We start from the raw sequence: 14,318 nt of genomic DNA on the forward strand, positions 1-14,318 counted from the left end.
TTGAACCCAATAGAAAATTATTGGCAAGCACTCTCTGGGGACGTATACAAAAAAGGAGCATACAACTCTGACTCGGAACTATGGGAAGAAATTTTAAATGCAGCGCAGAAAGTTAAAATAAACAAACTCGACCTTTTGAAAACTTTGTGTTGTTCTATGAACCGTAGATTGTTGAAAGTTATTGAATCTAAAGGAGACTCAATGAATTACTGATTTGCTTTAAAAATTCATGAAATTGGATATTTTTTAATTTGAAAAAAATGCATATTTTGTTGCTGTACACTTTACTTTGGCCAACTATAATTTTCTATGTAATTAAAATGTATGACTGTTTTGTTAATAAAGAAATAAAATAATTAACAAATCAAATTTTTGTTTCCGTTCTTAATATAGAAATTATACAGCAATAGTCGTCTCATTTTTCTATTTCTTTTTGTAAAGAAATCAGCTGTACACTTAAATTTGACCAGGAGTGTAGTTCCTCACTTATTATATTACTTGTTTGGTCTAAAGTTATTATTTCTAAAATTCCGTGCAGGTTGTGTAAAATCAAATCCATTAGTCCGAATAGTTGGATTTCTCGACGTAGTCGACATATTTGTAGGTTTTGGTAATTGATTTGGTTTCAATTGGCCAGATTTGAATACATTTTCTGATTTTTGTCTCCCAAAAACTTCCTTATTCGTAGGAAAACGCCTAGGAAGATAATTAACCGATTGCGTTTGAAATGAATATTGTTGAGGTGAATTTTGATTGAATGCTTGATTGGAATCAGAATTATAAGGTTGTGATGGGCGATAAAAATTCGGTTGATATTTAAAATTGAAATAAGAATTCGAAGGTTTTTGATAATGATAATTTTGTTGTTTTGGTTTATTTGGAGAAAAATTTTGTCGCGATGGTTTGTCGTCAAATCCACCATACAAAGATTGAAAATTATAGAATTCATTAGCATATGCTATTGAGTCTTCTAAACTATCTGGTTTCTTCAGATGCATATTATTCCTTAACATTCCGATACATCCAGCAATAAAAGTATCTAAAGCAGTTTTTTCATGATGCCTAATGTCACATTGCTTTTGAATCGTGCTAATTGAGTTATTGTTATTAATACGTTGAATAACATTGCTTAAAATAAGTTGCACTCTATTACCAAAATTTAGAAGATGTCCATCTTTATAGGGTCTAACTCTTGTTAGTTCTTGAACGAGATTATCCAGATCCCTTCTGCCTGAAAAACATTGAATTAGACAACATTTCAATGTTACCCAATCTTTTATTTCTGTGCGATTACCCACTAAACTTTCGGCTCTACCAATCAATTTATTTTGAATTGATTCGAAGATATAATTATCTAATTCATTGTCTTTAAAAATGCAATAGGTGGAAAGTAATCTCACAACGATTAATGAATTTATTAAGGGTGTTACTGTCACCATCGTAAGGTTTAATCGAATCAAGACGAGACTTGAACAAATCCCAATTTAACTTGGATTGCGACGAAGAAGAACCTGCTAAACTATTATTAGTAGCCATTTCTAAATTACAATTCGTAGTTTCTTCAATTGAAACGTTTAGAAGTCGATATAATAACGTATCAATTATATCGTTAGTCTCACCATCTGACATTAACTATTGTTTCTCAAATTATTATTATTTAAAAAATCGCAATTCTTAATTATCCCTATCCAAATCCTTAAACAGAGGGTTGAAAGGGACAAAAAGAAATCTGTAGCACTTACCCGTTTCGTATCCTTAAACAGAGGATAACTGCTGGTTGTAGAGAGCTTGATTTTCCTTCTCGGGTTTTTTTGTGGTCCAGTTCATGCTTCTCACAGATTGTGCTAATCAGGGTTGAAACCACTGGTAGTGTCTTCTTAACTGGACGATTTGATTCTCCAACACTACTGCACAATATCAATACCGACTACGCCAGTTAAGTTTGAGGTTCGAACAAACTTATTGAAAAAAAACAAATATAAATTTATTATTAAAATTTACACCTATTTTGAGTAACATCAACACTAGATTAAGTTTAAAATCGGAATCCCCTTCGTTCTTTGTTTTAACTAATTTATATTAAAAATATGCTTATTATGCATAAGGGTTCTAGAATCTCTGATATCCTATTATGTTGCATTAGAAAGTAATATTTCTGTAATTGTATGTTCTAGACAATAGTAAACACTACGCAGTTAAACCCTTTCTCATCTTTCATAAATATAGCAATATTTACCATATAACTCGATACGCCGAATATCTTATTCAGCGTCTAGCAAAATGTGAGCGTTGGCATAACATATTTACAATAGGTTAAAAAAGTATTCGTACACTTCTCAAATTACCACAATTATCAAAATATCTTTAATAGGTTTGAGCACAAACAAAATTAAATTGTAACATAACATAACACCTTTATTGTACAATTTCGGAAACTCAACATAAGTTTGTAATTCTACATAGTTTTAATAATAAATAATGAAAATCAAAATAAACGCACCAAAAAAGTATTCGTACACTATTATTAACCTTATTAGATCCGTATTTATAACGTCTTTTTTGAGCATTTTAATATTTCGTTGGGAAACCTTTTGATTCGATTACTGCTTGCAAACGGCGGAGCATGGAGTTTATTAAATTATCTGTAATATCTGGTGATATGTTCTGCCATTCTTCTTTAAGTATTGCTTCTAACTGATTTTTATTTTTGTATCTCGTGTTTTCTAATTTGTTTATCCAGATGTTTCCATAAGTTCTCAATAGGATTGAGGTCTGGAGAGTGTGGTGGCGTTTTTAATTGATGGGGGACACAATATCTCTTATCAGTTTTGAGGAATGTTTAGGATCGTTGTTCTGTTGAAAGTAATAATCTCCAATTAATTCCAATTTTGTAGCACTCCCTTCCAGATTCCCCTCTAAAATGTCTCTATACATGAACCTATCCGTTATTCCTTGGATAAAATGTAGGTTGCCCACCCCACTTGCAGCCATACAACCCCACAATAAAACACTTCCACCTCCATATTTAACTGTAGGGCGAAGATTGCGTGGATTCAATCTTTCCCCTGATTTCCTCCATATAAAATTAGCTGAATCTGGACCAAAAAGGTTAAATTTACTCTCGTCTGAGAAAATTACTTTATGCTAAAAATCTAATGGTTTGTTCACATGGGATTTTGCGAACTCTAATCTAAGTTTTCGATTCTTCTTACTTATCCATGGCTTCTTCGCAGGTCTTCTACCATGGAATTCATTTTTTCTCAAGTGAATTCTAATAGTCTCAGGATTAATCCGCTTTCCCGTAGCAGTTTCCAAATCGGTAGCTATTTTTGGAGCACTCATATTAGAATTCTTTTTAATTTGTCTCAGAATAAAATTCTCATTACGCTTTGTAATTTTGCAAGGGCATCCTGATCGTGCCCTATTTTGAATCGATTCTGTAGTTTTGTACTTTTTTAATATGTAAGCAACAGTACTTGGCGGTTTATCAATAATACTTGCAATTTTTCTGACAGATTTTACTTCATTGTAATGACGAACTATCAGGTTTTTGATGTCCATACTTAACTCGCTGCCCTTTCGACCCATCATTGAATTTGAACGTTCACCTTACTCTCATAAATATTTACTAAGCCAAATTCACTCTCCTTTATAAAAAGGAAATAATACAGTTACGTTAAGTCCTTTTAAACTTATCTTTTTAAAAAGAACTAGTAATATTTCAAAAGAATAAAACGGTTTATTTGGTTTATTTTTACACGTTATGACACTATTAGAAAGAGGACACTTAATGATGCTTAATGCTAATTGACCTGAGCTTTTATAATAAAAATGTGCTGATTCCTTAAAATCTGGAGTGTGTTAGTGTTTTGTTGACGACACGTGGGACATGTGTTATTACCTTTACTTAGGAAATGGTCATATAACTCTTCCCTCCCTAAGACGGAGAAAATAAGGGTTTATTTTCGAGGGGTGTTAATTGTATGTCCATTTGTACATTTTTCTTGCGATAATAGTAATAATAAATACAAAATACAGAAACACATAATATAATAATAAGTATAGTGGTTATAGACATGCTAGTGTTTATTACATCAAAGTTTTTTAACTCGTGCGTTGTTAATTGTTTTGCAATCTCTAGATCCTCTTGTAGGCTTTCAAGATTAATCTCCTGGAGTTCAACGGGTTCAATTTTTTCTTTTAGAGTTTCATTAATAGAAATTGCGGGTAGTTTGAGTCGTAATTTAAATGTGTCAGGTTCTTGTATCTCGTAGGTTTTATTCTTAATTCTCGCTTTGCAACCAGAAAGGGTTATAATTGAGGGTTGTGAGATTTGTTCTAGCGTATGCTGGTTGGGGCAATGGAATTCAATAATTTCCTGAAAGGCTGGAATTACAAGTAGAGATTGATCTACTAATTGGGTGATCGAAGAGCTGTGATAGTTAACAGGGATCATTGGGTGTTAAACGCTTATCTGTTACTTCTCATCCGTTAATAGTTTTGGTAGAAATTTATTAGTTGGACTGTTTTTTGTCAAGACCAGGAAGGGCACATTTCTTCCTACCATTAGATAATTCTAAGAAGATCGGCGATTGATTTATTCGGTCAGCCCTGAAACTATGCTAAAACGCAGATGCCTACCCCATGCGTTTTCGAACAACGAAGAACAGATTGCGGTACCACGAATGGGTCCCACCCGCCTGGCTCTGACCGGGGGATGGCAGAAGACACGCACAAGAAATAGACACTTCTTAAAAAACCATCCACAATACACACATCGCAATCAATCAACATAACATTTTACCCCCTTTTATTAATATTCTAAGATATACCACCTCATAGTCAGCAAAGATTCTTGTATTTAGATCCACTAATTTAATATCTATTAATTAATAAAATAATGTTTTCATAATTGACATTGTTATTAATTGAACAATTAATATCAATTCGTTTTTGGAGAATTTGAAAACGAACAAAACATTGGTCCTTCGAGCCGGATCTTAATATACACATTTACACAAGTAAGCGAAGGGTAAAGTGTTAAATAAGCATTAAGGCCGCAAGCCACACCAAGTGTTTGAGGTGCCAGATATCGAGGTCTGCGAGATCATCGCGAGTGCCGTAGGGAGTTAAGTGTTGGACAAGTCGACATTCATCAAAGCCGCAAGACACACCAAGTGATTGAGGTGCCAGCTATCAACGAGGTTGGCATCAACGTGCACACCTGACTAATCATCACAAGCAGAGCAGTAAGAAGTCAACATAACGTAAGCCACATCCTCACATTTTTCCTACATTTGTCATATTGGTCAAGTCTCAATTATAATTTCCTTTGAATCTATATATCGTATACATTATCAATATGGCTGGAGATGACTTAATAATTAAACGGGCAATAATCAAATCAAAAATTACTCGCTTTAGAAAATTCTTAGAAAATCCCGAAAATAAAGAAAAGTATTCCGAGATACGCGAACGCTTGGAACTTTTCGCGTTACTCGAGCCAGAATACGACCACATACAGGGTCGAATCGAAGCATCAATCGCAGCGGAAGATATGGGCGCAATAGCAAAGGAATCGGAGGAACGCGACAAGTTCGAATGCGACTATTACCAGTTGGTTGCGTTAGCAAGAGACTTAACCACAGATGTAACGAATACTAATGGAGGACGTCAAGCGAGCAGTACAGTAACAGAAACAACCACATATTCTAATAACGTGTCCATATTAAAACAACTACCCCAAATATCATTGCCCAAATTCAACAGCGACTTATCGAAATGGATAAACTTCCGTGATTCATTTGATTCGTTGGTTAACTCTCAAACGACATTGTCAAATATTGATAAGTTCAATTACCTCAATAATGCACTTGAGGGTGAAGCCGCGCGCGCTATTCATTCCTTGAGCATCTCCGAGACAAACTACAGTCATGCTTGGAAAAAACTTCGGGATAGGTACGAAAATTCAGAAGAACTAATTGCGTATCATACACGAGCCTTATTCGGACTTACACCTATGACAAGGGGGTCATATTCAGATCTACGTCGTCTTATTGACGACTTGCATAATCATCTAATTGCATTAAGGAGTATGGGACAAGCAGTAGGCACGTGGGACTCGGTTCTCATACACCTAATTTACACAAAACTGGACGACGAAACGCGAATGAGTTGTAAAAGACGCACATTGAGCACCGCTGGAAAACGCACATTTGACGATTTTATTACGATTCTAGAAGGTCATTGCAAATACCTACAAACAGAGTACATAGAGAAACAATCAATCGCGAAGGGTCAGAAAGAGCAAATCAGCTACAAGGGCGGTAAGAGGACAAATGAACGCGCTGTCTCATTAACCACTACCATGAGCTCATGTCCAGAATGCACTGAAAGGCACCCAATTTACATGTGCAAAAGGTTTAGAGACAAAGACATTCAAGGACGAATTGATCGCGTCACGGAGTTAAGATTATGCTTCAATTGCTTGAAGTCAGACCATCAAAGCAAGGCATGTTCTTCGGGGGCGTGCAAAAAATGCAGTCGTTGACGCAACACCTTGTTGCATTTAAACAAGCCTCACAATGAACCACGGGCAATGGCCAACGAAACTAGCACGGCCTCCGAGATGCCTGCTAACCCCATTGTATTGACCGCGCAATCACTAGGTAGCCCTTCAGCGCATGTGATACTTGGTACCACCATTGTACAAGTATATGACCGCGATGGGGCAATCCACGAGTGCCGCGCACTACTAGATTCGGGATCGCAGATCAATTTCATCACCCAAGAGTTTTGCAACAAACTAAGATTAATTACAACTAGCACGGACACGACGATTTCAGGAATTGACGAATCAACAATTAGGTTGAGTCATAAGGCAATTCTGAAGTTGCAAGCGCGGGGCACAGGATTCAAGACGACAATCACCTGCTTAATCACACCACGGATAACGGACAACATGCCCAACATTAAAATAGACAGAAACCTCATAGAAATACCAGCTGGAATTGAGTTAGCGGATCCAGTATTTGACGACAGTCGACCAATTGACCATCTCATAGGTGCCGGACTATTCTGGGACTTATTATGCGTCGGTCAAATAAAAACAAGCAGAGACCAACCATGTTTCCAAAAGACGAAACTAGGTTGGATCGTTACAGGAAATATTCGGTCGCAATCGTCTCATAACAAGGCGTCTTGTTACATGATAACAAACGCACAGCTACACCAGCAGGTCGAGAAATTTTGGATATATGAGGAGTGCGCACAGAACAGTGGGGCACCTCCATTGAACTTATCCGATCCATGTGAATAATTGTTTATATCAACGACAGTTCAAGATTCAGCTGGTAGATTTGTCGTCAATCTACCATTTAATGAGAAAAGGGAGGAATTAGGTGAATCATATCACATGGCAGTAAAACGCCTATTGTCGCTGGAAAGAAAATTCAGGTCAAACAGGGTTCTGCATGTTGAATATACCAAATTTATGCAAGAGTATGAAGATCTTGGGCACATGTCAAGGCTATCAATTCAACCAGTACGAGAGGTAAACACTGCATTCTATTTGCCACATCATGCAGTAATCAAGGAAAAGAGCACAACTACCAAGCTTCGAGTGGTATTTGATGGCTCGGCAAGCACCACCTCCGGCTTATCATTAAATGATATTCAGCGCACTGGATACGAGGTACAGGATGAGTTCTTTTCGATATTATTGAGATTCAGATGCACAAATACGTTATTGCAGCTGATGCAAAACAAATGTACCGCCAAATATGGGTGGCAAAGGAAGACAGATGCTATCAACGTATCTTATGGCGGAAAAGCGACACACAGCCCATACAGATATTTGAACTAAACACCGTCACTTATGGCACGAGGCCTGGCGCATACCTAGCAAAACGATGTCTCAGGCAAATTGGCGAAGAAAACAAAGTGACCTACCCGGACGCCAGCAAGGTCATCATAAATGACTTTTACGTAGATGACTTACTTATTGGCACAAATAGCATCGACAGTGCTAAACAAATGAGGCAGCACTTAACGCAATTATTAGAAACCAGGGGGTTTGAATTGCGCAAGTGGGCCTCTAACGATACACAAATATTAGAGGATGTGAGTATAAATGAACGAGTAATAGAACCAAGCAAGGATCCTAAAACATTAGGGTTGAAATGGAATACAAGCAACGATGAACTGCTCATTACAACAAGCCCGCAAGAAGACAGAAGGACAACAAAAAGGTCAATATTATCCCAAATCGCTCATATATTTGACCCATTGGGGCTTGTTGCGCCTATCACTGTTAGTGGAAAAATTATTTTATAGCGCATTTGGCAATTGCAGCTTGGGTGGGATGAATCACTACCCCAGGATTTGCATACAATTTGGAAGGAGTTTCAGCAAGGGCTCGTTCATTTATATAATATTCAAATACCGCGTAGAGCACTAGGTGACCAGGTCAAACGACTAGAGCTGCACGGTTTCAGCGATGCATCTGAAAGGGCATTTGGCGCTTGCATTTACGTGAGGTCAACGAGTAAAAACAAGCACACAGTGCAATTATTCTGTGCAAGGTCGAGGGTTGCACCATTGAAAAGGACGACCATACCCAGGCTAGAATTATCAGCGGCACTATTGTTAGCTCAATTGGCCAGTAAGGCGACACGCGCCTTACACACAAAAATCGATGAACAATATTTCTGGAGTGCTTCAATGATTACGTTAGCATGGATTAAAGGCCAATCAAACAGATGGAAAACATTTGTAGCTAATCGTATTGGAGAAATACAGCGACTAACTAACGACAATTGGGTGCATGTCACTTCCGAGAACAATCCTGCAGATTTGGTGTCACGTGGTGTTGATCCGATACAATTGTCACAGTCAAAACTGTGGTGGCATGGACCTTGGTGGTTATCTCAAGACCATACAGCATGGCCGCGCAAGGACATACGGGCGGAGGAGGATACAAGCGAAGAAAAACACGTGGTTCCGTCGTCACTCTTACCAATACAATTCAACCCTGGAACCTATTCAATAAGTTCTCTTCATGGCCGCGACTCACTCGCGTGATTTCATATTCCTTAAGGTTCATACGCATAACACGTGACAAAGACAAGGAGACAATACCAGCAACATCGACCACCAAGGAAATCCAACAGGCGCAACAATGTCTTATTAAGATCTCCCAGCAAGAGTGTTTTTTCGATGAATTGAGATGTTTGAAGGCATCGCTACAAGTAGCAAAATCTAGCCGATTATCTGCGTTAAATCCGTTAATCGATACAAATGGCATACTCAGGGTGGGCGGCCGCCTTCAAGGAGCGCCCATCCAATTCGATCACAAGGATCCAATCATATTACCACCCGATCATAAATTAACATGGCTAATTATCGAATATGAGCATAAAAGATTACTACATGCCGGGTTCCAAACCGTGATAGCTTCATTGCGTACGAAATACTGGCCATTGTCAGCCAAGATGATGGTACGCAAGATTGTCAAAGAGTGTGTTACATGCATTCGATTGCAAGGTATAACCGCCCAATATATCATGGGTAATTTACCAGCATCACGACTCACACCGGCTCGCCCATTTTGTGTTAGCGGCGTAGATTATGCTGGACCACTCTATTTAAGGGAAAGGGGTCGTGATCGTCTCACCTTTATATACAGGGTTCGCCATTACTCCGGCCTTGGTTCCTGGTGTCTTTATATAAATATCAATATAAAATGTTTAGTACATTGCTCATTTATATTGGAAAGCTGCATGATTTAATAATATTTTTGTTTATACATAGTGTTCCGTTTTCGCTGGGCAGCATAAAGTTATAATTTTTTAAATAGCAACCCATAATTTTTTTTATACCATTTGATGAAACTTTAATTTAGAAGGAAAATACATTAAACATTTTTTAAATTGGTTGCGACGTTGCCGTATTAGAGAAATTTCTTTAAAAATGCAGCATCAGAAAAAAATTATCACAAAACTGGTGTTTTTTGAAATTTTGAAATTTGTTTTTGTAAAGTAGTAAATGAAAGTCAGAGGTACTTAAAAACATTAAAACATTTTTTTGATGCACCATACTTTTTTTGTATAAGAGCGCTAATTTGCAAATTTTACAAATTGCTGAAACTCGTTTTTTTTAATGGTACCCATGATTTTTTTCAAATCCTTCTAATGTAGTTTTTAATTTTCTATTAATTTGCAATAATATCTTTTCATCGGAGTTTGTGGCGAATCGCCGAGAGAGACGGTCGTGCATTCTGCGTATAAACGATAGCAAGTGTCTATAAATTGGAATCCTTATCGCGGAGAAGCAACAATAAACATATTCCCCGAAAACGTACGGTACAAACACCTCATCGCCTGGGCAATATCTACAGGGGCCCTTCGGAAAGAAGGATGGAGCCTGGGAGCTCGCAGGAGTCCGAGTCGGACCGTGCCTCTCAGGACGACGGGTTTACGAAACCGAACTCCAAGAAGAGGGGTAGGAAACCTAAGGCCACCCCCACTACCCCAACACCAGAAGCAAAAAGACCGGCACTACAAAGGCAAACAGCCAGTACTTCACAAATGCAAGGAACCACGACAACAGCAATAGCATACGTACCAAATATACATTCAAAATGTTCCCACACATTCGTGGTCTATGCACCGCCCACAACATCCAGAGTACAGATGGCTCTCAAATGGGAGGACATCAACACAAACAACAAGGACATCATTATTAAACAAGAGAATAACTTTCTCATTAAAACAAATGATGAACAGAAAACAACCGAGGTCCTCCGACTCCTCGTACAACAAAACGTAATAACGTCATTCAAACTAGGCAGGAATGAAACTACATCTACCCAATATAAAAAAAACACCAACCGCCACAACATAACAGCCTCCTACTCAGTTGTAGCAACTGGGGTGGATCTTGACATTACTGATGAGATGTTCTCCAAGCACCTGGAGAAAATGGAACTGCGAGTTAGATTCTGCAAGAGAATTATCTCAAGACAACGAAACGCTCCAACTCTCATGATGAGATTGATCACCGGCGATCTCGCCACATACGAAAAGCTGATGAACGAACGCGCGGTACACTTCCTGGGGCGTGTCTTCAGGATCGTGGAAAGCAAACCGCCAGCGCCCATCCCTGCACCCTGTAATAAATGCAACGCTTTTGACCACCGGACAGAGGAATGCAAGACATCGATTAAATGCAACAAGTGCCAGGGACCGCACCCTACTGCAACCTGTAAATCTCCACTTCCCATCAAGTGTGCTGCATGCAAATCGGACGACCATGCGGCATGGAGTATGAAATGCCCAAAAAGATCCTCAGCCCCGATAGATGGTATACCCAATGTCAAAATTAAGTGCTTTAATAGGAGGACCAACGAGGTGTCAGATGAGATAACAGTAGGAAGCAGAATTCATCGACCTATTACAACACACGACTTTATAATTAACAAATATAAACACCAACTTAACAAAACGACTAACACGAATAGAGAGGAATTGGTAAAGAAACTGCGTAAACAATTTGTTGAAGACTTTAACATTGACACCTCGGTGGTCTTCTTCGGATCCCATATGTACATTTTAATGTTCGACCTGCTCCAGCCTAACAGGACCTCCCAAACTGAACCCCTTGAACAACTGAGACAGACAATCACGAATACGGGACATTCAATTTAAAACTGCTTTATGCCAACATCAACGGATTAAACCACAAAAAACAACTGATCTACAATTACATAGAACGTAACAAAATCGACGGCTGCATGTTTGTAGAGACCAAAACTAAACCAGGACAGACTCCGACATGCAGAGACTGGCAGTATATCTGTAAACACGGCAACATTGCTGATAATGCAAGGGGGGGTGCAACGGTCCTACTTAAACCAAAAATAAAACTGGGCAAAGCCAATCCCCCATCTCTAAACAATCCCCTTAATGAATGTTTGCACTTTACGATCCCTTACCTAGACAACAAACTCCACATATTCGTAGTATACATTCATCCACATTCTAACATAGAACAAAACTTACTGACGAAAGCATGCCTTTTCAAGTACTCGATCATTATTGGAGACTTCAACCTCAACAGAAACAAGACAAGACAACTGGACAGGTTCTTAGAAAACTCCGACATTATAAAACAACATACACCACCAACTTTCCTGATGCCAGAGAACCAAGACACAACGCCAGACGTACTAATTCACACAAGAAACCTTACAAATAACATAAACAATATACACCTAACCAACGAGCTAGGATCCGATCACTTGGCCATAGTCCTTAACATTGATCTGGAACAGACACGACCTTCACTTTCTGAAGAAAGGACTAAGAAATTAGACCTCAACAGGACAGACACGGACAAAGTAAAGCAGCATGTACACGAATATGTACAAACACAAAGAGAACCAATCTCTATAGTGAACTTGCAGCAACAATTATCCTTGGCGATTGAGAAATTTACTCCTCTAGTGAGAAACCCATTTTACCAACATACAATACCTAACTTCATCTTAAGACTGATTAAAAACAAAAGAGACCTATACAGACAATACATGATAACCCAGGACAATGAGCTGAAAAGAGGGATGAACAGCCTAAACAGAAATATTAAAACACTGCTTTACCAATTCAGACAGGAAAAATGGCTCGAAGCCTGCCAAGGAATTGAACAAGACAACGGAAAGTCATACTGGCAGAAAATAAAAAGACTGGCGCGATACAAAAAAAAACAACAACATAGACACCATTTACGAAAACGGGGTAGAACATCACTCAGACAAAGACAAGGCCGATGCATTCGCCGGACACTTTCAGAAAGCTTTCACAACTTCTCAAAACCCTAACTTCGATAAGCAAAACTGGACCCTGATAAATGACTGGTATGACAGCTATTTTAACCAAGATGCAGACCACACATACCACACAATCACGGACACTGAATACGAAGAAGCACTGACTCACATGAAAGACACAGCACCGGGGAGAGACAACATTAAAAGTAAGGTGCTGAAAAACCTAACTCCACAAACTCATGAGCTCATACAAAAATCACTTAACGACTGCATCGCAACTAAGACAATACCAGATACGTGGAAAGCAGGCATAATCATACCCATCCCCAAAAACGGACTGAATACCACACTAACACAAAACTACCGGCCCATTACACTACTCCCGGTGATAAGTAAAGTTTATGAACACATATTAAAAAACAGACTACAAAAACTGATCGGACAGCACATACCAGCACACCAATTCGGATTTAAACAAAAACATTCGACTGTTCATCCTCTTTTCATACTAACCAACAACATACAAACAACACACCTCAGCGGCAGGAAATCAGCATGTTTATTCATGGACATTAACAAAGCATTTGACAGTGTTTGGCACAAAGGTCTACTATACAAACTATACAAACTTAAAACACCAACGTACCTACTTAAAATAATAAAAAATCTACTCGAAAACAGACAATTGGAAGTACGCATTAACAACACTCTCTCCTTTCCTTTTTCTCCCGAACAAGGGCTTCCACAAGGATCGCCACTCTCCCCCCTTCTTTATAACGTCTATTGCCATGACATATACAACCACAATCGGCTAGACAAAAAGCACATCGACAAAACTGCATACATACTACAATATGCGGACGATACGGCATTGATTGTACACGACAAAACTACCGCGAAAACCGTAGCAAAACTACAAACACTAACGGACAACACTATGGCGTGGTTCTACAAATGGCGACTAATACCGAACGCCACTAAAAACCAATTGATAATACCAAATTATCAAATTAAAGACAACTCACCGGCAATAATGGCGGACGGTCACAGGACTGAACCAAGACACTACATAAAATATTTGGGAATAACAATAGACAATAAGCTGAAATTTACGAAACACATACAAAATGCGAGGACTGAAATTATAAAAAGGACAAAGCACTTTAGAGCACTCACATACAAGAACAAGGGAATCAGTACCAGAACAGCAACCAAAATATATAAAGCAATTTGTAGGCCGCTGCTTGACTACGGACACATTCTCAGAGCAAACGCTACCGACAAAACCAGAAAGCATATACAGACCACGGAACAAATAGCACTTAGACTGATCACCAAGATAAGAAATCCCTCAAACCCCTTACACAACCCATCCAACGAACTCCTCTATGAACGGACACGGATGACAAGAATAACAGAAAGACTCAGACAATTACAGACCAAATGGAAAAACAATCCTCACACCTGGAACATACTGAACCCACTGTGCCTA

General features: G+C 38.5%; 2 protein-coding genes across 2 annotated transcripts; both read left to right on the plus strand.

Annotated features, from left to right (window-relative positions):
• The first annotated feature begins 5,362 nt into the window (after window positions 1-5,362).
• On the plus strand, window positions 5,363-6,550 carry LOC136345670 (uncharacterized). The gene has a single exon (XM_066294199.1). It carries the CDS (start codon window positions 5,363-5,365, stop codon window positions 6,548-6,550), a length of 1,188 nt encoding a protein of 395 aa, XP_066150296.1.
• Window positions 6,551-6,598: 48 nt separating this feature from the next.
• LOC136345671 (uncharacterized) lies at window positions 6,599-7,318 on the plus strand. The gene has a single exon (XM_066294200.1). It carries the CDS (start codon window positions 6,599-6,601, stop codon window positions 7,316-7,318), a length of 720 nt encoding a protein of 239 aa, XP_066150297.1.
• The last annotated feature ends 7,000 nt before the right edge of the window (window positions 7,319-14,318 follow it).

This window comes from Euwallacea fornicatus, chromosome 20 (assembly GCF_040115645.1).
Source record: "Euwallacea fornicatus isolate EFF26 chromosome 20, ASM4011564v1, whole genome shotgun sequence".
Taxonomy (NCBI): Eukaryota; Metazoa; Arthropoda; class Insecta; order Coleoptera; family Curculionidae; genus Euwallacea; species Euwallacea fornicatus.